The 27,977-nt window shown below is 42.9% G+C and overlaps 2 protein-coding genes across 4 annotated transcripts in view; one reads left to right on the forward strand and one right to left on the reverse strand.

The window, feature by feature from the left end:
• LRRC36 (leucine rich repeat containing 36) overlaps positions 1-19,878 on the forward strand; it is a 57,954-nt gene extending 38,076 nt beyond the window's left edge. Inside the window, exons 6-14 of the mRNA XM_046683144.1 lie at positions 296-423; positions 2,318-2,369; positions 5,548-5,988; positions 8,570-8,862; positions 11,878-12,043; positions 13,018-13,163; positions 13,967-14,090; positions 17,311-17,425; positions 19,598-19,878. Of these exons, the coding sequence (XP_046539100.1) occupies positions 296-423; positions 2,318-2,369; positions 5,548-5,988; positions 8,570-8,862; positions 11,878-12,043; positions 13,018-13,163; positions 13,967-14,090; positions 17,311-17,425; positions 19,598-19,823 (1,691 nt within the window). The 3' untranslated portion in view covers positions 19,824-19,878. The remainder of the gene's footprint in view (positions 1-295; positions 424-2,317; positions 2,370-5,547; positions 5,989-8,569; positions 8,863-11,877; positions 12,044-13,017; positions 13,164-13,966; positions 14,091-17,310; positions 17,426-19,597) is intronic.
• A 4,421-nt stretch (positions 19,879-24,299) lies between these two features.
• Positions 24,300-27,963, reverse strand: TPPP3 (tubulin polymerization promoting protein family member 3). 3 transcript variants are annotated; one of them, XM_046683016.1, is made up of 5 exons: positions 27,810-27,961; positions 27,433-27,497; positions 25,243-25,436; positions 24,975-25,128; positions 24,300-24,859 (listed from the first exon to the last, which is right to left on the reverse strand). In XM_046683016.1, exons 2-5 carry the CDS (start codon positions 27,478-27,480, stop codon positions 24,671-24,673), a joined length of 585 nt encoding a protein of 194 aa, XP_046538972.1. In that variant the 5' UTR covers positions 27,481-27,497; positions 27,810-27,961; the 3' UTR covers positions 24,300-24,670. The 3 variants fall into 3 exon arrangements, with proteins under 3 accessions (XP_046538972.1, XP_046538975.1, XP_046538974.1); XM_046683019.1 differs by having other exon boundaries at positions 27,437-27,497; positions 27,810-27,960; XM_046683018.1 differs by lacking the exon at positions 27,433-27,497 and having other exon boundaries at positions 27,810-27,963.
• Positions 27,964-27,977: the final 14 nt, after the last annotated feature.

Genomic DNA, 27,977 nt, shown 5'->3' on the forward strand with positions numbered 1-27,977 from the left:
TCTTAATTTCTTTTGAGCACTTCATAATTTATGAAGCCATTTCATATCCATCATCTTGTTACAACTTCACCTCAACCCTAAGAAATAGGTAGTTTAGGTTTTACCATCATTGTTTTACAAATGAAGTGAGAGATTCAGAGAGGTTAAGCAATTTACCCAAATTTATATGGTTTCCAAGTGTTGGCACCAGAGCTAGCTCTCAATCTTGTGACTTCCCTTCCAGTATCTTTCCATAAGACATGTTGCTTTTGAAGTCTGGTTAGTGCTTCATTGTACGCCTTTTCTTTTAACACAGACTCAAACAAAGGACTTTTTATTCCCTTCCCCAACCGGGAAATAAAAGATTCCCTAATGAATACTTCTGCAACCCAGGGCAATGGTATACCAGATCAGAAATTAGACACTTTTCCACTTGGGACACAGGTAATGTATTCACTTTCCTGTTGATTTGTTGACTAGTCAATGATTAATACTAATAATTCAGTGGACTCTCAATTATTTATGAAAATCTAAGAGGACTTGTTTGATGAAGTCATTTTAGACCCTTTAAAAGGAAAGGGCAGGACAGGATGCAGAGGACCTTCTGCATTAATTTCAATCTCCCCTTTCCCCACTAACCTGTTATCAAATGTAGTATATTTATACATATAACTTTAGCACGATTTATGCCAGATATTTTTGTCCCTCAAACAGTAATACAACTTATTATAGTTTTTGGCTGGTTTTAAAATTTCTCCGCCCTACCCGATGTCTCCATCTCCTGTTACCTTGCTCCTTACATTTTCTATCTCTGCCTTTTAATTACCGAACCTTAGATCTCAAGAGTGGCTTTCCCAAAGCTGCCTCTTCATTGGAACATAAAAAAGAAGAGTTAAGGGGTAAAGATGTCATCGAAGTTGTGGGCAATGGGGAGGTAGAGATCATGCAAGATGGGGGAAGAATTAAAAATAAGTTTCTAGTGAAAAAATTGGTGGGAGGGCGATACAACCATTATATAAGACTTATTTGTATGAGTGACTATGATGCAGAAGTGACGACTTTCTTTTCAACTTCTTTTTTCCTCTGCATTTTATTTGATAAATTATGATAAATGAAATTGCTGAAAATAGCCTGAAAGAGAAAGAAAAGAAGCAAAGGCTCTGATAAACCCACAATGTGGATAATCAACACTGTACTAATAAAAAGTTAGTAAGATTTTTTTCAGTTTGAGTATATAAAACGCTTATTTTATAAAAAGATTAGCATTTAGTTGGTTTCTTTGTTTTTGGAGATTCTACTTGGGTGACTTAGAAACTATCTTGGTTACCATTTTTAAAAATCTTAGTGTTGATTTAAAGGAAATGGAGACAAACGATACTCCAATCTAAAGTTAAATAGCACTTTTTAGATTAAAAAAAATTCTTTGAAATTACTTCTTGAAGTGCGAGAAAAAGGAAATTGAATAGTTTGTTCTATATCCTTTTAGTTTAAGAAATAAGGAAGTAGGGTTTCTTTTTTGTTAAATGGAAATCATTCTTTTTTTTTTTTTTTAGATTTTATTTTTCCTTTTTCTCCCTAAAACCCCCTGGTACGTAGTTGTATATTTTTTAGATGTGGGTCTTTCTACTTGTGGCATGTGGGGTGTCGCCTCAGCGTGGCTTGATGAGCAGTGCCATGTCCGAGCAGTGCCATGTCCACGCCCAGGATCCCAACCAGCGAAGCCCTGGGCCGCTGCAGCGGAGCGCATGAACTTAACCACTCGGCCATTGCGCCGGCCCCGGAAGTAGGGATTCTTTCTCTGCCTAACTACCAAAAAGATACTGAGTACTTTAACTTGATTTTTGAAAAAGCAAACCCTATATGGCTTTCTATTTTGTATTAATCCTTGCTTAATTATACCTCAGATTAATTTTCAGCCTACTAAAACTCCCAGTAGCTCCTGTGGTCAATACTCAGCTTTACCAGAAGGTAAAGGTAAAATAAGTATGAGAATTCTTTAAATAGAAAAAATAAAGTTGGAAAAGGTGGCGCCATCTAATTTCTATACTGAACTATCTGAAGCAGAGAAAATATGGTATTTCACTGGTCTATCCTTTACCACCTAAGGATATCCTGTATTTTCAAGGAGTCTCCTTACCTACTCCAAAGCAGCTCTGAAATCTCTTTGTGTTGTGGCTGTTTTAAAATAGGCTTAAACCTGGACCTTTGAAGGTCTGTTCCCTAGTTTGCAGGGATGGACTTGCTCACCAATAGGAAAGTATTTTGAATCCTCGGTGTAGTAAGCTCACATCTTAATGCCCATTGACTCCCTTCTCCTAAACTTTCAAACTTTTTTTAGATGCAGGAAGTGGCAAGAAGGGAGATGCCAAGTGACAATCACCAGGAGGATGGTAAATATTTCGCTCACTGATCCACACTAATCAGAGAAATCTAGATGTGAAGGGATTTGGGTGGGAGAAGATGGAGATGTCTCAGCCCTGGGGCCCTATGTGGTCACCTCTTTTCTGCTTTTGTAAGGGGCTGCCTTGGACGCTCAGTGTCCTGTGAGGCCTATATGGATGAAGAAGGGATATTCTGACTTCCTTTGTTCTTGACTTTTTGTATTGGCTGACTATTCCTTGTTTTATTTTTTTCTTAACTTCCTTGCCTTCTTTTGGATTTATTATGTTTTTATGTACCCATTTTTTCCTTCTACTATTATTGTATAACTTCTACTAAGTTATACATTATTTCTGTACTTTTAGTATTATTCCCCAAACTACAATGTGTCCTTAACTTAATTTTAAAATTAATCATACCTTAACTGTAATTCAAAGACCTTAAGTACTTTACTCCTTTTAATCCCTCCTGATTTATGTATTATTATTATGGATTTTAATTCTCTATATTTTTTAAAACCCACAGATAGTATTTTTACACAGTCAATGTTCATTTAAATTTATTCATATATTTACCACTTTGTTTCCTCCTCTTTTCTTTTTTTCATCCCAGACTTCCTTTCTGAGGTCATTTTCCTCTAGCTTACAGTTCCTCTTTTAGGATTTCCTTTAGTGTGGGTCTACTGGTGATGAACTCTTTCAGCTTTTGTTTGTTGAAAATATCTCTATTTTACCATCATTCTTAAAGGATATTTTTGCTGGGTATAAATTTCTAGGTTGGCAGGTATTTCTTTCAGAATATTGAAGGTATTCCACTGTATTCCATCTTTTGTGGTTGCTTTTGAGAAGTTGGCTGGAGGTCTCTCACTCCTGAAAGGATAATCTATCTTTTTTCTTCTGCCTGCTTTTAAGATTTTCCAACTGTCTTTGGTTTTCTGCAGTTTCACTATGACTTGTAGATTTCTTTTTATTTATCCTATTTAGTATTTTTTTACACTGGAATCTGTGAATTCTGTCTTATTAGTTCTGGAAAGTGCTTCACATATTGTCTCCCATTTTTTCTCTGTTGTCTTTCTGAGACTCTTGAGTAAATAAATACATGTCAGAGATTTTCACTTTGTTCTCTTTGTCTCTTATTATTTTATATTTTTCATGTTTTTCTATCTGATCTGCATTCTGGATAATTCCTTATGACTCATCTTTAAGTTTCCTAACATTCTCTTCAGCTGTATCTAATCTGCTGTTAATCTTGTCTGCTGAATTCTTAATTTCAATTATTTTCTTTTCATTTTCATAAGTTTGATTTGGTTCTTTTTCAAATATGCTGGATCATTTTTTATAAGCAGAAAATTTCTAGCTTGTTTTATATTTCTTTAAACATAGTAAACATAGACGTTGTATAGGCTGCATCTGTTAATTCCACTATCTGAAGTTTTTATGGGTCTGTGTTTGTTTTGTGGGTCTGTATTTTTTCTACTCATTCTCATTTATATTGTCTTGTTTCCTTTTTTGTTTGTTTGTTTTGGCTATTTGCTGGCTATTATATTTGTGGGGTTTTTTTTTTTTTTTTGAGGAAGATTAGCCCCGAGCTAACTATTGCCAATCCTCCTCTTTTTGCTGAGGAAGACTGGCCCTGAGCTAACATCCATGCCCATCTTCCTCTACTTTATACGTGGGATGCCTATCACAGCGTGGCTTTTGCCACACGGTGCCATGTCTGCACCTGGGATCTGAACCAGTGAACCCTGGGCTGCCAAGAAGTGGAATGTGTGAACTTAACTGCTGTGCCACCAGGCCAGCCCCTGGCTATTAAATTTGAAACACTATTTGTAGAAATTACTTAAAGTGAAGGTATCTTTTCCAGATCAGATTTTCATTTACTTCTACCAGGTGCTTGAGCCACTGTCAGTCTGGAATCATCTTAATCCAGGCTCAAGGTTGAGGTTCCCTGGACCACAAATCTGCATTACCAGATGCAAATCTGGATTACCAGTCAGTACAAGGGCTGGTTTATTTCCAATTTACTTTTACTCTGAAGGTTGTATCCTGCTCAGGGTTCCACCTTAATGTGTGTGTGTGTGTCGGGGGTGGTTTGTCATATTCCTCACCTTGGATAGATCCTGGATTTAGACACATATACTTGCTACCCTAAAACTCCTTGAGGTAAAAGTGACTTTAAGTGTTACACTTACTTATATGAGTTTTTGCTGCTTCCTAGATTTAGGTCTAGAAATTATTCACCAGCTTATTAGCTCTTTGATGCTTTTAAGAACACATATCATCTACCTTTTTTAATGTCAACAGAAGGGATAGTCTGAATTATCTAATCTCATTACTTGTTCTTAAATTCTTTTTGTTACATAAAGATATTGTTCTACAACCTTTCCCCCATCGTATAGGCTGGCCCTGGATAAAACACTGATATTCTTATAGGTCCTATAGAGCTAGAAGCTACTTGGTTCCACGTTTTTTAAGTCAACGTGACTAACTCAGATATAGTATTTTTTGTTTTCTAAGGAAGCCCTTCAAGCATGTGAAGATCTGAAAGCCCCAAAGAACACAAAGACTTCTCTTTTTCTCTACTGCTCAACTTGCCCCACTCTGAGGCTTTTTGGAGATGACAGATAGAGCTGTCTGAGAGATATGCTTTATAGCTGGGTTAGGGATTTTCATAGGTTTTACATTCCCTGCCATTTAATTGGCATAGAATAGTGGTTCCTGTTGCATGAACCTAGAACATATGGGTGGAGTTTGGGGGTGGGAGTGGACCTAGCTTTATTGTGAGGAGTCTATGAAATCATACAGCTACCAACTATTTTCTATAGATTGAATACATAAGATCACAACAGTTGTCATGTGGGGGCACACCAAATTTTTTGATATGAAGATAGTATCTAGAAAACTCTGACAGTACAGCTTTAGAAGGAAGTTACTGGGGGATTAGATTGACATGAAATTTATCTCCAGAATGTTGCAGATTCCTTACTTTTTACACAGTGTACAACATCTTTTGTTGTTCTGTGTGGAAGTCTTTTCTTCACTATGCTACCATTTATCGAAATTATAAACCATCCCTTATCTGAGAACTTTTTCTGGTAGACAGAGATATGTCCAGTGAACAGAGTTACCCTAACTGGGCCAAGAAGAATTCTCATTATATTTTGGGTTTTTTTTTCTTGGTGATGGTTAGAATTCAGACACTACTCGCCTCGTCAGTCCACAGTCCGATCCCCGGAGAAGATGGCTAGAGAAGGATACCGAATGTCTTTTTTGGAAAATAAGTCTTCAGGTTCTTCTCCAGAAAAGGACTTGGTACTAAAACCTGATACATATCAGCTTAACCATAATGCCTCATTGGGTAAACGCCTGGATGTGGGTGATTCTAGCCAGATTCATCCCTGTCAGTTACCTTCAGATGTTGGTCTAGAAAATTATGATAGTCATTTTTCTCAAACTCTATCGCTGCACGGAAGTCTTGGTAAAAGGCCTCAGAGAAACAAGAACTACCGAGAATATAGCATAAAGCCTTCAAATGACATGAAGGCTGCCACGTCCCATTCCTGTGGAGACTTAATGACTTCTCTGTCAAACTTTGACTCCAGCGCTGGAAGGCTTTTGAAGCTCAGTTCAGGTAATAGCTTCTGTCACTTTATAGGCCTTTTTCATAGGCATGATGATGGAAAGTATAACTGGAAATTTTGGAATTAACATTTCTTAAATTGCATTAGCATTTCTTAAATTGTATTTCAGGGTCACAAATGGTCCAGGGAACCTCTAGAAATCTGCTTGGTATTAATTTAACATGATAGATATATTAGAGAAAATTTATACAAATGTGAGCTTCATAACTATATGTTATTTTGGTTAAATGTATCCTGGGATGTATTTCTTGTAGCATCATCTTCTCTGGCCATAGTCACTTCTATTCTGAGTTACTTTGAGAAAAAGCTAGTTCCAGGGTAAGTGATGGAGACCACTCTTCAGTTATTTGTTTATTTATTAAACCAAATTTATTAAATACCTACTATGTGCCAGATACTATTCTAGCTCTGCACATAAAGTAGCAAACAAAAATAAAGTTCATGTACACTTTACAGAAGTAAAAAATAAGTCCGTACTCTCATGGATCTTATATTCTAATGGGGTAAGACAGATGATAAACAAGTTAACATATAAATATATGTCAGGTTATGGTAAGGTCTGTGAAGAAAAATAATATAAGGATATCGAGGGTAGTAAGGAGGATATGATGTTTTAGATAGAATGGTCAGGGAAAGCTTCTTTGATGAGGTATCGTAAAAGTAGAGACTTGAATGAAGTGAGAGTGTAAACCATGTGGCTAACTGGGGGAGGAACTTTATAGATAGTGGAAATAGTAAGTGCAAAGTTCTCGAGGCTGGAATATGCTTGGCATGTTCAAGGAACAATGAGGAGGCCTGCGTGACTGCAGCAGAGTGAGCCAGGTGAAGTATATAGATGAAGTCAGGTAGCCAGACTTTTATTCTGGGTGAGATCAGAACCTGTTGAAGAGTTTGTAGTGGAGGATTGACATGATCTGATTTAAGAATTATTCTGGCTGCTGGATTGAGCATAGACAATGGGAAGCAAGAATAGAAATGAAAAATACCATTTAAGAGGTTAGAATCCAGATAAGAGATGAGATGATGGTATCTGGGGCTGGAGACATAGTGGTAGAGGTGGTGAGAAGTAGTCAGATTATGAGTATGTTCTGAAGACAACACCTCATGATGCACTGAGGGTGAAATTTGAGAGAAAGAGGGTCAAGGATGACTCTCGAGTTTCAAGTCTGAATAACTGGAAGAATGGAGTTATCACTTACTAAGATGGAAAAGAATGGGAGGGACAGGTTTTAGGGTAGATAGAGTTTAGTCTTAGACATCTTAAGTTTGAGGTGCCTATTGAAACTTCTCAGAGATGTCAATTTGATAATTAGACATATTAGTCTAGAGTTAGGGAAGAAGGTGTGGCTGGGAACTATAAGTATATGGATGGCATTAAAACTGAGACTGAATGAGATCTCACCTGGGGATTGAATATAGATAGGAAAAAGATCTGAGGACTGATCCTGAGCTGTCCAATAATCAGAAACTGGGTAGATGAAGAGAAATCAGCGTGGAAAGCAAGAAAGAAGCAGCCAGAAGATAGGAGAAAAAAAAACTCAAGAGGGAGTGATATCCTGGAAGCCAAGTAAAGAAAATGTTTCAAGAAGGAGGGAGTGATTGATCAATACTATATCAGATATCTTTGATAGAGAGGGCATGAGCCTGGGACTGAGAAGTGATTATGATATTTGGCAACACAGAAGACTTTAATGAGCAACTTCAGGAGATGAGAGGTTAATAAAACCCTTATTGAGGTCAGTTCAAGGAAGAATTGCAGTAAAGGCAATAGAGTTACTGAATACATACGACCCCTTCAAGGAGCTTTGTGGTGAAGGGGAGCAGAAAAATGGAACCATAGCTAGAATGGCGATTGGATCAAGGAAATCCTGATGGAAATGATCCAGTAGAGGGGAAATTGATGATGCAGGAGAGAAAAGGGACAATTACAAGAAGAAAAATCCTTAGGTAGTCAAGAGGAGATGGAATCTAGTCCATCAGTGGAGAAGTTGGCCTTAGATAGAATCACAGACAGTTCATCTATTGTAATAAGAAGGAAGGCAGAATATTTATGGATACAAATACAGGTGAGTTGGTAGATTTAGTGTGTAAATGTTTACATATAGATGTTTACTTTGATTGCCTCTGTTTTTCTCAGGGAAATAAAGGAGATCTGTACCTGAGAGTGAGGAGGGAAGAGAAGGAAAAGGTGTTGGGCTTTTGAGGAGAAAAGAGATGTGAAATAGTCATTTCAGAAAATAGAAGAGTAAATTGACTACAGTAATGTATTAGGATAGCTGGGCAGTACCAGGGCCCAGTTAAGATAATGGTCATGACTTTAAAGTGAAGACAGAAGAAATGCTGGTTCTCCAGCCACTTTACACTGCTCCTGTGTAGGCTTGGAATATGTGGATAGCTGGATTTAACCAGAATTGGATTTTTGTCAGGTGGACGGAAAGAGAAAGGATCCAGAGGGTTGAGGGTGTATACTAGGGAGAGGTAATTATGACCTTTGGACTCCAGGGTAAGGATGGAAGTGGAACATGAGAGAATTGAAGGGCAGGTTCATCTCCCAACCTGTTTCCTCCACAGATCTGTATGCCACAACCCATTTCAACAGTGACCCTGCTCTGCTGGTCAATGCAGAGCAACAGTTATCCACAAGCCTCACTGATTTAACACCAGCACGTGGTTCTTTCCCAAACAACTCTATCTTGGGAGACTCTCTGCGGACACTGCTGTTGCCCTCTAGGACTTCAGAAAACCGAGAGAGTTTGACCAAGAGATCATTAAGCCCATCGAGGAGAGGATTCAAACGGAAGGACAACATCCTTGCCACCCTGAATCCAAAGCATGGTTTCAGAGATCCTACAGGCAAGGCAAGTGTTGGCTTGTTTGTGCTTGTGTAAGAAACACATCAAGTCCTGTTCCAGAATTAGGTTCTGTTAGGGGTGGTGGTGGTTCTGACCAAGAGTGATAGAGGTTCAAAGGGATTTTCAGAGGCCAGAGGTTAATACTGGCAGGCCAAAGCCTGTGATTTTTCTGCCATTAGGAAAGTGATTCCCTTTCTGATGTGTTTCCTCATTTATATCACAGGGGAAAAGGTCCCTAATCTACTTTCAGAGCATAAACATGGTGGGGAAGTACTTTGGTAATAAGAAGTGGTGGACAGAGTTTACCACAGGAAGGAATGCAGAGGTTGCCAGTGGCTCAGGATTGGCCAAAGAGTGATCTCTGTAGCACTGATGTTTTGTTTGTTTGTTTTTTGAGGAAAGTTAGCCCTGAGCTAACATCTGTTGCCAATCTTCCTCTTTTTGCTGAGGAAGACTGGCCCTGAGCTAACATCCATGCCCATCTTCCTCTACTTTATATGTGGGACGCCTACCACAGCATGGCTTGTCCTGTGGTGTCATGTCCGCATATGGGATCCGAACCGGCGAACCCCAGGCCGCTGAAGTGGGACATGGGAACTTAACCACTGCACCACCGGGCCGGCTCCAGCATTGATGTTTATAATCTTATCATGTTTACACATTTGCTTTGGCCACAAATGACTAACTTGTTTATGACCGTTCTTCTAAAAGCATCGCTTTTTTGTCTAGAAATTAAAATTATTCCAATTTTTTTCCAAAGTTGCAGAAAGCAGAAGATGAATTAGATTATCCAAGGGATTTTTAGCTGAGCGTGGTTCAGAGAAGGAACCAAACATCAAGAACCATTCTCACACATACAATATAATTCGTTTTATGAAATTGTAGTATAGCAGTTAATGTTGTACAATAGAACTTCATTATTATTCAGTTCTTATTAAATTTTGTCCCTGCCTTCGCATATATCCCTTCATGGAGCATGCCTTCCTCTCTCCTCTCATCTGTTTTTCTCCAAGCCCTACTTTCATTGTGAAGCCTTCTCTTTAGTTAAAGGAACCACAGCACTCAGGACTCTCTCTTCCATTGAACCCATGATCCTTTGTCATATGAAACATTTATTTAATCATTTACTGCCCTATAAGGAAGCAGGGGATTTGATCAAAAACAACTATTTCTAATCACTTATTTTTCAGTTGTTGGAAATCTCTTTTGCCCATTGCCATGGGTTTACAAGGTGGTGGGGTTTTTTGGTGGTTGTTATTTGTTTTTTTGACTCTTTAAATATTTTCTATTCAGTTTTCAAAATTTTGGAGGTAGTTATAGTTTTTGTGCACCAAAGGGGGCAGTCTTGTAATACTTCCTTGGCTTTTTGGTCCCTTTTTTTTTTTTTTCCATTTTCAGCCACTGGATGCCTATTGTTCCAGGCAAAAGTACTGTGTGTTAATGTATTTACAGTGAAGGTACGGCAACACTTAGGATAATTGGGATACTACATTAATAAGACATGTTCTAGGAAATTTTTTCACCTCAATTTCATGTTATGTTGTTAAAATAGCAATTAAAATCTCAATGTACTTTTCTGGACTATCTTAAAAACTCCTATTTCTTTTTCCCTGTTTGATACTATTTTTCTTTACATGAGAAGCTGTAAAAGAGCTGCTTAAATATGAATGTAAAAGAAATACACTGTTCAGTTTCCAGAAAGGTATAAGCCAGAAAATAGCTAAAAAGAGCATTTAAGAAGTTATATATATAAAAAAAAAATCCCATGATATGGAAAATTAAACTAAACATGAATTTGTGATTAGAAAATTTATTTTTACCAACTCACTTTAGAATCATAGACAAATTATAAAAATTAATTTTAAAAAAAGCCATGAGGCATAATTTGCTGAAAATTAAGAGACTCATAAGAGGTCAAAAATTGTTCCAAAGTTCATAAAAATTATCCCCAACTCTCACCACGTTGTGATAAATGAAAACGACACAGAATTACCAATTCATAAAAAACTAATGACAGTAAATATTCATTTTTGACAAGTTCCTGTAAAGTGGCATTGTTTAACCAGACTTTCTATGACTTTTCTCCCCAGTCAGGTTGTTAACTTCTTAAAGAATCTCATCATTTACCTCTTCATATGTTCACAGTTCTTATACAGAACTCTCAATGCACATGATCAGTGCTCATACACATCTGTTGAATGAATGTTTATCCCATTTGTAATGCCTTTCCCTATTAATCATAGGCTACATGTGTGACTCAAGTCATAAATATTACTGTTTTTGTTCTGCTTCATGGTTGTCAGATATGACAGCATTAGCTAATTAATCATCTATAGTTTTTTATATCAAAGGAGCCAAAATTGAGAAATAATTTACTTTTAATACATATCTGCTTTCTTGAAGTCCATGAGACCCAAAAGATTGGTAAATAGATCTATCCAGTAAAATTCAGATATTATATATATATATGTCTACATATTTATTCATTTATATCTGAATGAATAAAACACAGTTGTGAATTTTATTGGCTAGATCTACCTATACATCTGTATATATAAGATTCTTACTGAATAAAAGGTATCTTTAGTACTGGGTCCAACAATAACAGTTAATATTAATATATTAAATATAAGCTTATTATGAGTTATAATTTTTATTAAATTGCCCCCATTTTATTTTATGATATATAATACTTTAAAAAATGTTCTGCAGTTTAATCTTTCCATATTACATAACATAATGTATTGAACCATAGATGTAGGTGTCAAAACATTTTTTGTTTTCTTCTGAAAATCTCTACAGAAAATTATGATAGAAGGTACTGTTACCTTTGAAATTATCCTTGAATATATTATTGTACTTACCTTGGACATGAATAATATTCTATTCAAGTCAAACTGAAAGATGAAACCATCTTTCTTTCTTTTTTTCTTTTTCTTTTTTTTTTTTTTTTTACTGTTAACACTTTTACTTCTCTTATGGTGTAAGAGTGACAAATGGTTGGGTTTTTTTTGTTTTTTTCTTGAGCCTCTCTCTAGTGACCTGGGCAGTATGGATGGTTTGCCAGGAAACCACAGTCCCCCGATCTCTGCCAGAACCTCCCATGTGGCCACTGTCCTCAGACAGCTCCTGGAGCTTGTGGATAAGCACTGGAACGGCTCCGGCTCCCTCCTCATTAACAAGAAGTTTCTTGGTGAGTGAGTGCATTCTCAGTTCCTGGAGAAGGGCTCGGACCTTGCTTCTGTTCTGTGTTCGGATAAAAGCCACTCAGCTCTCTTAACTTAGAAGGAAAATTGTTCTTGTGGTCACTTACCAAAATTTCTCAGTAACACAGTAATTGACAAATCTACATTTTTCTCATAATCTTCTGCTTCCCTGTTTGTTTGTTTTTTAATCAGCACTCTTCCTTCATACACCAATTGTTTTGTTCCTCTTGTGATTTTTTTTTGGTAGTTTTTGGGTAATAGGTAGAGTGATATGTAAAAAAGAACGTGGTCATGTTAATGATTACAAAAGGATTTTATGATCCTTGGGAAAGTGCCAATAATAAATACAACAGAAATTGGGTTTGATCATCAGAGTTCTGAGGTTCCTGTTGAAATGTTATGATTTGAAAAATTTGACTGACTAGATGACCTGGAGTCTTTTGGGGGGATTCTTTTTTAGGAACTTGGAGGGAAACGGTTTTGCAAATGTTGCTCTCATGTGTTTATTTGTTGTTTAATGGAAGAAGAATTCAAGGAGCTCTTGGCAATGGTAAAAGTTTAAAAGTAAAAATAGAGACTTTAAAGTTGTTTGGGCTTAACTTTTTTTTTTTAATTTCTAAAGGGCCAGACAAGAGAAGAAGTCTTAGCCCAGTTACTTTCCTTCGCACATTGACCCTTTGCTCTCATTTTGTAGGAAGTTATGCCCAGGAGCCAGTCGTCAGTGACTAGAGACTAGCACAGAGCCTGCCCTCACGAGGGTCTGCTTTTGTTTCTCCATAAAGGATGTGGGATATAATTTCTTATCCATCGTGAAACAGCTCTTACAGCCACTTAGTAAATTCCTGTAAAAAGGAGATATTAGATTACCCTATTTGTACTACAGAGCTAGTAGTTATTGACTAGAAATTCTGTACTTTAGCTTTTAAGATTGCCCCGTGTACCCAACCTAAATTTTTGGCAGGTCCTGCCCGAGATTTGCTTCTGACTTTGGTAGTCCCTGCTCCTTCTCAGCAGTGGTGTCACGCATATCCAGAAGACACGTCAAAAGCCTTGCACAGGAGGGAAATGGAAGTGAAGGAGGCTGGGCAGGTGGTCCCTAATGACACGGTATGCATCTCTCATCTTCCTTTCCTATTCTTCCTTTACCAGAAAAGGATGGAGCAGCAAGACTAGAACAGCTCTGTGCCATAAAGATCATCATCACTATGAACACCTAGATGTTCCTGAACCAAAATACAGAGAAGTCAGTCGGGGCAAATCTGGAACACAAAACTTGCCAGGACAGGGACAACTTGAAGGTTCTGCAGGGATGACTCCTCAATCCTAGCCCTAAACCAAAACTTCTACAGAAAGACTTCAAATGGAAAAAAAAAAAAAAAAGACCCTAGAGTGAAAACATTTAGAATCATGTTATGAAGGTTATAGTTTGATTCCGATGAGGGAAGATAGACGTCTCTGGGATTGTCTTTCCTCCCTTCTGATGGAGCAGAGAGCCCTGAACCAGGGGCTATTCCTACCATATTAGGCTGCTGGCTCTGGGAGAGGAAGGAGGGGCTCATATCCTTAGGCTTTTTTCCCCCTTTTCTTAACATTTAAAGAATTTTCAGACACTAAGTTCAATTTCTTGAAACTTTAGATAGGTGACTCAGAATGCTGGCCATTTGTCAAAACGTCCACTTGTTCTGCAAGAGTAGTGGGTAATTCACAGGAAAGATTGCAACTCCATGTGATAAACTGGCTGCACTTGAGCTATGTTTACCAATGAATTAAAATTCTAGTGAGAAAATCAGTGAGATGCTGACCTCGATTCAGTTTATCACTAAACAGAGGAAGGATTCTTTCAGTCTTCCAAAAACACTCCTTAGAATTTCATGTTCTTAATACACTTGTATTTGTTTTCTGATCTAAAGGAAAGTTTGAAGCAAAAACTGGTCAGAGTGCTGGAGGAAAACCTTATTTTGTCAGAAAAAGTCCAGCAGTTGGAGGAAGGTGCTGCCACCTCAATTGTGAGTGGGCACCAGTCCCACACTTACGGTAAGTTCAGGAAAGCAACATGTGGTGTGTCCCAAGACAACTGTTTGTTTACACATGACCCATTTAATAAGCTTCATCTTCTAGAGCTCACATGGCTTCCTAAATGGAAACAGTCATCTTGCCTCAGAGAGTATGCAGGTGGCTTGAGTTACCAGATGAAGCTCTTTGTCAGTGTAAAGCAAGTACAAATGTTAGTTATTATTGTCATTATTATTATTTTTTTTAAAGATTTTATTTTTTTCCTTTTTCTCCCCAAAGCCCCCCGGTACATAGTTGTATATTCTTCGTTGTGGGTCCTTCTAGTTGTGGCATGTGGGACGCCGCCTCAGCGTGGTTTGATGAGCAGTGCCATGTCCGCGCCCAGGATTCGAACCAACGAAACACTGGGCCGCCTGCAGCGGAGCGCGCGGACTTAACCACTCGGCCACGGGGCCAGCCCCTTATTGTCATTATTTTTGAGAATGACACTTGATTTTTCTGATTATAGAAGAAGATTGTGTTCTTTATAGAAAGTTTGAAAAGTACGAAGAAAATATTACCCCATGACACAGCAATGACTACCATTAGTATTTTGGTATAGTTTCTTTCACCATAAGCCTAAACATATATTTTTAACTCAAAATTAAAATTCGTGTCTTGATTTTTTGAAAAAAGTTTATATACAACAAAATGCATACATTTTAAGTTTGATAAGTTTTGACAAAAATGTACACTCATTTAATTCCATCCCTAACAAAATACAGAACATTTCTTTACTCCAGAAAGTTCCCTCAGACCCTTGAGCAGTCAGTTTCCCCAACTCTTCACTCTAGGCCAATCTGATTTCTATATCTTAATGTTATTAATTTAATAGTACAGGCATTTCCTATGATATTACATAATTATACCATATTTATCTATCTAGTCCTCTATATAGTCGTTTTTAATGTTAGCTATTATAGATAAAGCTCCTATTATTTATCATATTATAAATAATTCTGCTTTTTTTTTTTGAGGAAGATTAGCTCTGAGCTAACTACTGCTAATCCTCCTCTTTTTGCTGAGGAAGATTGGCCCTGAGCTAACATCCATGCCCATCTTCCTCTGCTTTATATGTGGGATGCCTACCACAGCATGGCATGCCAAGCGGTGCCATGTCTGCACCCAGGATCTGAACCAGTGAACCCTGGGTCGCCGAGAACGGAACGTGCAAACTTAACCGCTGTGCCACCGGGCCGGCCCCAATAATTCTAAAGAATTTCCAAACATTAAAAAAACCTGAAATGGGGGCTGGCCCCGTGGCCGAGTGGTTAAGTTCGCGCGCTCCGCTGCAGGCGGCCCAGTGTTTCGTTGGTTCGAATCCTGGGCGCGGACATGGCACTGCTCATCGGACCACGCTGAGGCGGCGTCCCACATGCCACAGCTAGAAGAACCCACAACGAAGAATACACAACTATGTACCGGGGGGGCTTTGGGGAGAAAAAGGAAAAAATAAAATCAAAACTTAAAAAAAAAAAAAAAAAAAACCTGAAATGGAAAAAAATACCCTAGAGTGAAAATCCTTCTCTGAGATTGTCTTTCTTCCCTTCTCATGGAGCCAAGAGTCCTAATATTTATACTATGATAAATAATGTGGCTGTTAATATCTATGTACATAAATCTTTGTGTACATTTCAGACTATTTTCCTAGGAGACATTCTTAGAAGTAGAATTAGTGGGTCAAAAGATGTGGTCTTTTTTTTTTTTTTTTTTTTGAGGAAGATTATATCCCTGAGCTAACTACTACCAGTCTTCTTCTTTTTACTGAGGAAGCCTGGCCCTGAGCTAACACCCGTGCCCATCTTCCTCTACTTTATATGTGGGATGCCTACCACAGTATGGCGTGCCAAGCAGTGCTGTGTCCACACCCAGGATCCAAACTGGTGAACCCCGGGCCGCTAAGAAGCAGAACGTGTGAACTTAACCTCTGCGCTACCGGGCCAGCCCCAGATGTGGTCATTTTTGAGTCTTTTGTTACACATTGCCAAATCACTCCTAAGAAAGGTTGTTTCAGTTTACACTCACATCATCAATGAGTATATTTGAATGCCCTTTTCACTCCACCCTTGTCCACACTTGGTATTTTTTTACTTTTTGCCATTGTGATAAGTGAAAAATAATATCCCATTGAAGTCTTGATTCATACTGCTTTATTATTAGCGTAATTTAGGATAGTATTTTAGATAAAGTCTACCCTTGACTTTAAACCTCTAGCTTACCACCCCTAAGCAAACGTTACGGATGTTTGGATTTATACGAGAAGCTTGATTTGAAGTCAACACTGAATTTCCAGAGTTGAATCTCATCACTATCTGATTCTTACAACAGATAATGCCTGAATAATCAAGGCATCTCTGCTTACCTATTCTGAAAATAAGTAGGTGTTTGTTCATTAGATACCTACTTTCAATCAACTTACCAGTGATAAATACCGCTGTTGCAGCCCTATTTTCCACCTTCTAGAACCTTGCTACTCAAAGTGTGATGCACAGATCAACAACATTAGCGTCACCTGGGAGCTTGTTAGACATGTACAATATTGGGCCTCACCTCAGACCTACTGAATCTGAATCCTTTTTTTAACAAGATCTCCAGGTGATTCGTAAGCATACTAAAGTTGAAGAAGTCCTGTTCTAGAAGACTTACTTCCTTAGGACCAAAGTTTCTGTGTCTTTACCTGCCTCGTTATTGCAGGCAGTGGTAATGTATTTGGGGAAGTAGGTATGAGTATCTTGGCTACAAATTCAGTTTCTGCAAGCACTCATTGAGCTATTACTATGTGCCAGACACAGTTGCAGATGTTTTCAGTACTTCATAGAGAGTGAAGGACATACATTCACAAACTAAAATGGAGATACGAAGAGACCTAACATTTGTTGACTGCCCGTGCTAAGTGAGGACAGGTGTCTTAATGAATCCTTCTAACAGTGCTATGGGGCAGGGTTATTAGGTCTAGTGAAACAGAAAAATGAGCTAATGTGCAAATATTAAGTGGTTGAATTTTAATTCAGATCTCCCTGTTGCTAAACCCCGTATTCTTGCCACCATATCTGCTATCTCTAAGGGAGGGAATGGTGATTGGAGTGTGGTGGTGGGCGCACTGGGGCCCCCAATTCTTCAAGATGTCTGCCTGACTACCTAAGCTGCTCAAACAGCAGCCAGTGGGAATCCTGCACAACTCTGACTACTCTACTTTTTTTAGATGATCTTCTACGCAAAAACCAACAGCTGAACATGCAGGTGACTTGCCTGCACCAGGAGCTTGCCCAGCTGAAAAAGCTGGAGGAGACAGTGGCCCTTCTCCACGAAAGTCAGAGGTAGGAGTGGGTCTATCCAGCTGGCTTCTGGAAGCAGATGTTTACTTTCCTTTATCACCTTTGTTTTAGTTGGCAAGTTAATATCTATATACTTTTCTTTTCTTTTGCGGGGAAGATTGGCCCTGAACTAACATCTGTTGCTAATCTTTTTCGTTTTGCTTGAGGAAGATGGTCGCTGAGCTAGCATCTATGCCAGTCTTCCTCTACTTTGTATATGGGATGTCAAGACAGCATGGCTTGATGAGCAGTGTGTAAGTCCGCACCCAGGATCTGAACCTGCAAACCCTGGGCCACCAAAACGGAGCATGCGAACTTAACCACTATGCCACCAGGCTGGCCCCTATATACTTTTCAAATTAATTCCATTCTGTGTGTAAACCTCCCATATCTAGGACAGTTAGCTCAGGGATCAAAGTACTGCTTTCCAGGACAAATGGGACTAGATGTCTTTGCTGGCATTCGTGGGTTGCAATACCTCAATAATAAGTAGTTTCTCACTGAGTCCAACAGGATGCTTGTTTGAGTCAGCTAGCTTTCCCTGGTCACTATGTGCCCCTAAAATCAGCCATGTGGCTTTTCTGGAAAATGCCTGCCTGCTACTGGTCACAGAAGAGACGTTGAGCACTTAGAGTGATAAGGAAAGAATTCAATGTTCGTGTCCCCTTCAGAGGAGCCCAATAGCATCCGCCTCTTCAAAGAATAGTACCCTCAGGATGCAGGCTAGACAATTCAGAAGGGGCCTCGAGACTATTGGTTCATTTAGAGAAGCCCTTGACACTGATTTGTCAAACACCTTTGCTAGGTCTTGCAGTGAAGTTTAAATACAAGAACCCCATCCCCAAACCTTCAGCCCCCAACTTCACTTCCTGATTTTCCTTATAATAGCTTCATATTCAGCGGATTAGACTCAGACCCATTCTGGATGGCTTTTTCTAAATTTTTCATTTTAATTATTTCAAACCTATACAAAAGTAGAGCAAGTAGCATAAAGTCAGGGTTCTCGAACTCGGGTGTGCATCAGAATCACCTGAAAAACTTGTTGAAATGCAGATTGCTGGGCCCCACCCCGAGAGTTTCTGATTCAGCGGATCTGGGTTGGGAACTGAGAATCTGCATTTCTAGTAAGTTTCCAGATGCTGCTGTTGCTGCTAGTCCGGGAACCACGCTTTGAGAACATTAGGGTATATCTCTTTAGAGACGTACAGTCAAATCACTATATTTTAAAGTAACTTGAAATAATTCTCTTGTGTGTTGTTAAACCATCAATTCAGGTTCAATTTGTTTCATTTTGCTTTTGATACATAGGGAAATTTTTTCTTATATTTATTTAACCTTGTTTTATAATTATGTAAAACATTTACATGGTCTCAAAGTCAAATCTACAAAATAAGATAAATTCAGACAAATCTAGCTTCCTTACCTGTCTCCTATATCCTTTCCTTCCCTCCCACTAGCCTTCCACTGTAGGTGTGGGTGTGTATTTGTATTCTCCTTCTATTATATAAAAAGAGGCATAATGTTGCTTTAACATTGTATCTTAGAAATCAGTTCACAGTGGTGTATGGAGTTAGTTCTCATTCCTTTTTATAGCTGTGTAGGACTCCACTGTGTGTTTATTTAGCTAGTCCTCTATTGAGAAACATTTACGTTGACTGTATTTTGCCATTACAGAGAGAGTTGCAGTGAATAGCATTGTGCATGCATCATTTTTTTTTTCTTGGCCAGTCTCTGATGGCTTTCAACGTTACATGGTAATACAGAGTCCAAGAACACAGTCCTAACTAGCACCACTAGTTAACTGCAGAGGCAGGATAGTTTAGAAGAAGTAGAAGTTAAGATTTGGGGATAAAAATTGAAGGCCTGGTCAGGTGTCAGTCTCCCAGTGCTTCTACTCACCTCCTCATGAAAGTGCTTTGGAAAGAACAGAACAATCACCATACGAAATGTGAACTATGTTATTGCTACATTCAGTCTGGAACATAATCAAACAGAACTGTAATGAAGAAAGAAACTGTCTGCCTGCTTTTAAAATAACCCACTCATAAATCGGACAGTTCGTTCTATTTAAAGATGTTACTTCACTTTACATTTGTCTTTAGCAAACATTTCAGGTCTTAATGGCATCTACTTTGCTTTTATGATTCATGACTGCCTTTTCCCCCTCTGCCTTAGATCCCTGGTGGTAACTAATGAGTATCTGCTGCAGCAGCTGAATAAAGAGCAAAAAGGTTATTCTGGGAAAGCACTCCTGCCTCCTGAGAAGAGTCATCACTTGGGAAGATCGTCACCCTTTGGGAAAAGCACGCTGTCTTCCTCCTCACCAGTGGCACATGACACGGGTCAGTATCTAATACAGAGCGCCTCAGATTCTGTCCCAGAGCCTAGTTTATGGAGCTAGTACTGAACACCTTCTCTATAGCTTCCCTCTTGGCCCCAGGGGGCTCTCAGTGTCATTTCCACCAATATGGTGGTATTTACTCACAAGATTAAGAAAAAAAAATCTTATTCTGATTACAGTGTATTGGTCCTTCTTTTTATTTCTATCTCCTCCCATCAAGTCATTCTTTTCTTCTGTCCACAGATATAGTTGGCACTTAGTCCTAGGCATCATGTCACATAGAAACATTTGGCTGAAAATGTCAAAAAGGAAAAAACACTAGACATTTTTCCCAAGTATCACTTGAAATTCTGTGGTAGGGGGTTTAAAAAGAACATCCATGGCTGGGTGTGTTTTGTGTTAGAATTTCAGTGAATCCATATAGATTGGTTCATCAAACATGTTTTGAGTTTCTTCCCACCATAGTGAAAAGGTGACAAGGTCTGATGTCTGCCCTGGAGCAGCCAACAATTTAGTCAGGGAGAAAAGCACAAACTTGTGTGATGGAGCTCAAACTTGGCATTGGTACTAAACATATCTAAATAAAAGCCTAAAGATACCCTGGAAAGAGAGAGAAAGCAGTTGATTCCTACTCTGGGGAATTGGAGAAGGCATCAGTGAGGACTCATTTGAGTGGAAGTATGTAGAATGAGTACAATGGTAGCAGGTAGAGGGGATGCAGAGCCTCCTAGGCCAAGAGTGCAGAGTAGAAGAGTCTGGAGCCCCCGAAGGATCACAGGGCAGGGAAGATGTGAGTGATGGTGCCGTGACAGTAGATAATCCTAGCTTGGAAGGTGTGGTGCAGAAAAATGCCCCCTAAAGAAATGATCTTTCAGGGCCAGCCCTGTGGCCAAGTAGTTAAGTTCGTGCTCTCTGCTTCGGTGGCCTGGGGTTTCGCTGGTTCGGATCCTGGGCACACACATGGCACCGCTCATCAAGCCATGCTGAGGTGCCATCCCACATGCCACAACTAGAAGGACCCACAACTAAAAATATACAACTATGTACCAGGGGCTTTGGGGAGAAAAAGGAAAAAATAAAATCTTAAAAAAAAAAAAAGAAATGATCTTTCAACTGAGACCTGAAGAATGAATAGGAGGTAACTAGGCAAAGGATACAGCCAAGGACAGAGGCAATGGGGAGAGCTGCAGAGAGAAACAGCATGTGCAAAGGCCATGAAATGGGAGGGAACATGGTCAATTCAGGGAACTGAGGGGCTGAGAGGAGATAAGCAGGAGCTAGATTGCACAGCTCCTTGAAGATTTTAGATTGGAAAGGCAGAGGAGTGGAACATTTGTGTTTGAGAAGCTTTCTCTGTAAGAAGAATGGATTGACAGCCTTGTAGAGTGGGGACAACCAGAGAGGAGCTGAAGAGACGAGAGAGAAGGCTGGTGCAGTCCAGACCAGAGATGCACCTTCTGAATGTTAGCTTTGGGCTCAGCATCCACTTTACACATAAGTACCCTGTATTTCAGACATGAAGCACAATCTTTCTTTAATCCTGATTGATTGGGCATTTAAAAATCAATGGGAAAAGATAATGAAAGTGGCTTTAGGTATGTCTCTGCTTCAGAGTCCCCCAGGTAGCTAATGTTACCAGAGAGTGTGTAGAGGGCAAAGGACTGATGACTTAATGCTATGTTGTACTTCTCTTTATCTTCAGGGTCATGTCAGAGAGAGAGGCAGGCAGAAAGATTAGACACTTCTTTGCTCCCCTGACCCAGGTGCTGTGCAGGGAAGGAGAGCTATTGCCATAATAATGAGACATGAAGATCACAACCAAGATCACACATTTCCAAGCTATAAATAAAATCCACAGACTTCTGGATTTTATGTGGGTTCCCAAAAGGAGGATGTACAGAGGAGCCATAAGTTTCTTTGAGCTGCATGGCTCTGAGGGAGCTAGAGTGAGCTCTTGGTCTGTGGAAATGTTGGTAAAAACAGTCCCCCCACCCCTACTTTCCTGGGCCTGTCTTGGCCCCATGGAGCCTTTAAGGCTCAGTGAGCCTAGGCCTCCAAAGAGCCTAAGCCTTGCACAGGAAGGGTAGCCTCAGCCAGTAGCCTTGCAGCCCTGAGTTGTCATATTTCAGAGTCCCAGCCCAGTGCACAGGCCAACTTACTGAATAGACCATTGGGGGAGAAATAATGCACTTCTTTCTACAACTCCCAGCCCTCCCCTCCTTCCCCTATGAACATCTGATAATGCTAGTCCCTGAACCTATTCAGGGTACCTCTAAGGAGAAGCAAAGTGCCTGACCCAGACTGAGTCACCTTCTACCTGATTTTCTATTGTCACTGTCCCAGGCAAGGCACCTCTCTAGGGGTTGCTGGCCACTCCTGGGGAAGTCGACTCTGTGATTTTCCCTGTGTGGCCCTTGGTCCAGAGGGCAGGGGTAGGGATTGGTGGCATTAGGGAAGGGCCAAAGAGTTGTTGCCCTATGGAGCTAAGTGGGCTCAACACGGAGGTAGAAGGCCCCTGAAGCAAGTGGAAAACAAGTGGAGAGGAATTCCTTACCTGAGGCCTGACACTCCCACTTCCTGAGAGAAGGAAAGAAGCAGGGCTGGGATGGAGACTGGGCCCTCAGGGAAGTTCTGTGCCCAAAAGGAGGGCGGGGCCACTCTGACAGGTTTGGCCTTCCTGCCAGCTATACAGAGAGTGTTTAATGACTCTATTCCTCCTAACCTCTTTTCCTTGCCCACCTGGTTTTCTACCATGAGGAGGCTACGGAGGGTAGAGCAGTGATAACTGAAGGCCTAAACTGGCATTGTTTGGTCAGCTGCTGCCATGTACCAGATTCTGCTAGACCCATCAGTCTTTAAGGGTCTTCCTGGCTCTGCACAGGCCTTGATTTCCCTCAGGCTCCATAACCACTTTCAGGAAGAAGAGGGGGCTTTATCTTATGAGGTGGAGTTTTGGGGCTCACCCAGTTCTCTCTCCGGGTTCCTCTAAGACATGTGGCTAGTCACAGGGGGCTAAGCCACTGCTCCCCTACACATTGGATGGTACTCTCACTTGCAGCTTAATGGCTTAATATCCTGGACCAATTTGCAATACATTTAAATTTTTTTCACTCTGAGGATATTTTAAGTAAGTGAAAGCCAGAAGGATTTGAGTTTCACTCCTATTATGCTCATTTAAGTAAGCTTGCAATTTAAACAAATTCCTCAGGGCTGGAGGAATCGTTCCTCTTACTGATTGCTGGTAGGAGAGGTAGAGCTCTCTGAAATTCTTCCCTGGGCAGTGCAAGGCGATATAGTCAGCAGAGTCAGGAGGAGCCCACAGCTGTCAGCTGTTAGGCAAGGCTCTGCTGTGGCCAATGCTGATCTCTACCCTCTTATTCCCACCTCACCTCCTCAGCATCCCTGTCCCGAGCCACATTATTCCTCTATACCTCCACTCCAAGTGAATTTGGGCTTAAAGGACTCTGGGGCCACCTGGGGCAGGAACATTCCAGAAAAGCCTGTGGGATGAGGGAATAAACAGTTGTGCTGCCTTACCTTGTTATCTGGGGCAGGAAAGAAGATATTTGTAAGCATGTGCCTTTTAAGCCTTTTCTAGCACCCGTGGTAGCTGCCCTCTCCTAAGCAGGCCTTAAATCCCATCCAGCCTGCTTGTCAGTAGGAAGGAAGGAGAGTTGGTCCCAAAGCCTTGGGCTTGGGAATAGCTCTAGCCTAATACCCAGAGCCTCAGAGAGGAGAAAAGGTTGATCCAGAAACTTCCAGGAGTTCCCAGGACCAGAGAAGCCCATACCTTCCTCCCAACCCATGATATTGAACAGATGGAAGGGAATCAGCAAGAAGAGGCCCCTTCACTGTTGGACGCCCTGTTCACCTGCCAAAGGCTGGTGTTGGGTGCCAGGCTCTATCACTGGCCATCCAGCCCCAGTTGTGGAAATCGTGTTGGGGCTTGCTGTGTTAGAAAGAGCCTGGCCTGGGAGGCAAGAGGCATGGTTCTGGCCTCTATTCTGAAGAAACCCCTTCACTCTTTGGGCCTCAGTTTCCTCAGCTATAAAATGAGGGAGTTGTACTATGTATTCTCTGAGGTTCTTCCTGGTCCTGCGTTTTCTGATATTCTGAGCTGGAGCCTCAGATGACTCGCCTTGGTAGCCCCCTGGAGCTGGGGCCTGTCAGTAGTCTTAGAGCCGAGGCCTGGCACTGGGTCCCTGCCAATGCTTGGCCCAAGCCAAGTCTGCTGTCTTATCCCTCCTCCTGCTATAAAAGTGGAGAGGCCAAGACTGACATCCGAACTGCAGGAAGGCAAGCTGTGCTGTTAGGACTCTGGGTCAGGGCTGAGGTAACAGGCTTTGGATTTCCCTCAGGAGCATCTTCAGGCATCCTGGCTCTGTGTTGATGGAAGGGGCCTGATGTGTGTCTTTTTCTGGGCAAGGCTTCCAGTGGAAGGATCAGCAGAGTGTGACACGCAGGGGGGTGACGACTCTGAGGGGTTAGTGGGGTGTGAATGTCATTACCCCCGTCATCATATACATGACCAGGCTATACTGGTAAAAAAAGCTATCTTTATTGAGGTCTAGGTAAGAATTAGGCACTTGGCCAGAGCAGCAGCTTAAATATGAGGCAAGCAGGCAGGGGTTAGCCACGCCCAGGGCTAGGTTCAGGCGGTGAGGCTATAGGCACAGACTCTCCCCAGACGGACAAAAGGACAGAAGTCAGGGAGGAAAGAGGAAGGGGAAGGGGATGCAGAGCAGTCTGGGTCAGAGGCCTGGTGGGCTGGCCCTGTGGGGCTGTGCAGGAAGCGCTGGGTGGCAGGTCCAGCAGGAAGGGGACCGGGCTCTCTTGCTCCACATGTCCCTTAGGCCCAGGCCTGAGCCTCTGGCTGGGGCAGCCGCGCTGGGGGGCCTTCCCAGGCCTCACTTCTTCACCTTGGCATCATAGGTGCCTGCATTCTTGTAGGCACTCACATAGCCACTGTCATCCAGGATGTCCTGCCGCCCAGCAATGCCCTTGCCCTTGCCGCTCTCATCAAAGCGCTCCTTGTGGGAGCCTGTGTACTTGCTGGTGTCGGTCAGCCGTTCCACAGCACCCCCTGTTTTTGCTTTCTGTTTGGACAGAGTTCCCCCAGGGGCACCGGGTTAGAGAGCCCAGCCCTTCCACCCCCGACCAAAATTCCCCACGTTCCCCTCAGTAGCCTCCCAAGACCAGCAGGGCACTTACAGTGACGCCCACATTGGCTGGTTCCTTGCCTGCCACCAGCTGGCAGATGGCATCGAAGGCCTCCTCCTTGCTCTTCCCCTTGAATCGCTTGGTTGCCAGCTCTTCTAGGGCCTTCTTGAACTCCTCATAGTTAATGACCCGAGCCGACTTCCCCCTGCCAGATATGTGAGCACCATGAGTTTTCTCCCTTCTCCATATCCCCCTGGTTCCAGCCCCCCAATTCCCCACCTTCTGGGAACATGAGAAGCAGAGACTGCCTGGGGCTCACTTGACTTTGGAGAAGACGATGTCGACATCAGTCCCTGTCACGGCCTTTCCATCAGCCACCTTGCAGTCCTTGCACAGCTTGGCCCAGTTCTTGCCATTCATCTCTTGCCCACTGGCCTTGGGGTCACCGTGGATGGCAAACTTGCGGAAGCTTTCCTCCAGTCCAGCCACATCTGTGCTCGCTGCCATGCCACCCTGTAGGGACCCACCTCGGTCATCTCTCAGTCAAGCTGCCCCTCCCATCCCCAAGGCACCAGACATCACTGCCTCTACCTCAAAACCTGCAAGGTCTGAGTTGTGGGCACTTCTGCCACATATCCTCAGAGTTGGAGACGGAGCCTGGGGAGAGGGGCCAACACTCAGTGTCTCCCTGGGTGCCAGAACCCTGGGGAAGAGCCCCAAGAGGAAAGGTCCTGTCACTTCATGCCAGCCTTGGCTCTGAGTGGAGTTCAGAAGATGAAATCATGATGCCCACACCAGGCTGGGAACAGAGTGGCACTGTCCAGAAAGACTGTGAGGGCAGCAGCTGGGGCCATGGCTTTGTCTGACCCTGGCACAAGGCCTGCTTGGGTGGAAGTGAGGGTGGCAGAGTAGGTCAGGGTCATGAGGACCCAGCCAGATCCAGCCTAGGCTGAGAAGGAAGCCAGAGCACAGGCAGGGGTGTATGCCCTAGGCAGGGGTGCAGCTGGCCCAGCAGGGACCTTGTTACTATTTGCTGTTAAACAAAAACATGAGGGGAGCGGGAACTTGAGGCTGGCCTCGCCACAGTTTGTGAAGCTTGGAGACAGTTGCTAAGGGAGGGTGGTGCTGCTTGGAGATGTTGCTAAGGGCAGGATGGTGTCAGGGCGGCTCAGGGAGAAGCTCCCAGTGTTGCTTGGCTGGGCTGGGCTGGGGAACAGGGGCCCAGGGGTGGGGCACACCAGCACTCCCAGTGCCTAGGGCACAACCATGGCTTTCTGGCCCCTTGCCAACCACTGGGGCTGTAACCTCCCAGTCTATGAAGTTTAGGAGGAACAGGAGATTAGGGGGCTAGCCTGGGTGGGGGTTGTAGAATTATGAGCCCCCAGAGGCATGTTGGTGAGGGCAGTGCTCAGGGACTGTGGCCTTGCTCTGTAATCCTCACACCTACGCCCTGCACTGAAGCACACTTCCCCAGTGTCTGCACCTTCAGCCCTCCATGGAGGACCCCGGCCACACCCTGAGCACTGCCATGCCAGTCCACACTCCCACAGCTGTATGTGCTCAACCCTGGCCCTCCACACCCTTATTCCTCCTGACCACACCCTTAACCTGGTACTCAGACCTCCCTGACCACACCCACAGCCCTGCAGTGAAGTGCCCCCCCACAGCCCCCACTGCAATCCTCTGACCACACCTGCAGCCCTGGGACTGAGGGCCAGGACCATTCCCTCAGCATGCACCCCACACTCATATACTAACAGCCCTGTACTGAGGCCCCCCAATAATTCCCTCAGCTCTGCACTATAGGATACCCCCCACACCCCAAAGCCCCCCCTGGCGTCCCCTGACCACACTCGAAGTCCTGCACTGAAACTCCCTCCATGTAATACAGCCTTGTACTGAGGCCTCCCTGACCACACCCTCAGGGCTGCACTGCAGCCACTTCTATCCACACACTCACAACCCCGACCAGAGCCTCACAACTCTCCCCCTCTCCACACACCTGCAGCCCCTGACCACAGCCCCACACACCCCCTGTGTCCACACACCCACAGCCTTCTGGCTATACTCTCAGCCCTGCACTGAAGCCCCCAAGTATCCACACACACAGACTTGCATTTCCAGACTCCCAGGTACTATGCTGAGCACACCCACCTCCTCCATTGCAGCCTCCTGACCACACCCTCAGTCATGTCCTCAGAATCATCTTCTATCTCCGCCTTATATGCTAGCGCCTCCAGTGACCACAGCCTAAGCCCCTGCCCGACTACCCCCCTTCCACTACTGCTGGCCTTAACACTGAAAACTCTCCCCCAGTGACCACACTCACCCATCCCTAAGTTGCAGTTTCTGAGACTGGGAGCACCCACAGCTCCTACACTGTAGCGACTCTGTGGGCCCACAATCCCAGACCACCTTGTACTCTGCTTCCCCTTCCCTACACTGCAACCTCCCACCAGGGACCAGGAGACCCAGCCCTTGGTTCATCAAGGGTAAAGTCCAGGTGTACTTGCATGCCACAGGATGCATGTCCCAGGGGACTGGCAGGATCCTGCATCCAGTGCTCACTCCTGTCTGTGGGAAGATGGATTTTTGATAATCTGGGGGCTGATCAAGTGGCGCCAGGTCGCAGGCCATGGATGGAGCGGCCAGGCCCGTGAACTGGGGCCACCCGCTCGCTCCCGCTGGGACAGCTGGAGTCATCAATCAGCCGGACAAGGAGGTGGGGGTGGGGGTGGAACGCTTGGGCCCAGGGCAGGGCCGCTCAGTTGGCGTCCTCAGCTCGGTACCATCCGAGGTTGGGACCCCTTCCAGGCTGCTCCCACCCCACCCGCTTCCTTATTGTGCAGGATACTGATTAGGGTGGTCGGCGCCGGGGTCTCCTACCGGCTTCTACTTCGTGGCTGCTCCTGCAATGCGCGTTCGATGGACAGGACGAAAAGAATGGACCGACGGACGCTGGAGACCAGGCGGCTCCGCAGCTCTGCTCCCTGCCGGCTCTGGGGCGGGACTGCAGCCCGGGCGGTTCCACCGTATTATCCCCTGTTTCTCGGT

The sequence above is a fragment of the Equus quagga genome, chromosome 13 (genome assembly GCF_021613505.1).
Source record: "Equus quagga isolate Etosha38 chromosome 13, UCLA_HA_Equagga_1.0, whole genome shotgun sequence".
Classification (NCBI taxonomy): domain Eukaryota; kingdom Metazoa; phylum Chordata; class Mammalia; order Perissodactyla; family Equidae; genus Equus; species Equus quagga.

What these genes read in the sequence shown, in the direction of transcription:
- TPPP3 (XM_046683016.1), bottom strand. Translation starts at nt 27,480, where the DNA reads ATGCAGGATCCTGCCAGTCCCCTGGGACATGCATCCTGTGGCATGCAA. An exon ending in ATGCATCCTGTGGCATGCAA is followed by an intron (nt 25,437 to 27,432) that starts GTACACCTGGAC and finishes GGGTCCCTACAG; the next exon opens with GGTGGCATGGCAGCGAGCAC. An exon ending in ATCGTCTTCTCCAAAGTCAA is followed by an intron (nt 25,129 to 25,242) that starts GTGAGCCCCAGG and finishes CATATCTGGCAG; the next exon opens with GGGGAAGTCGGCTCGGGTCA.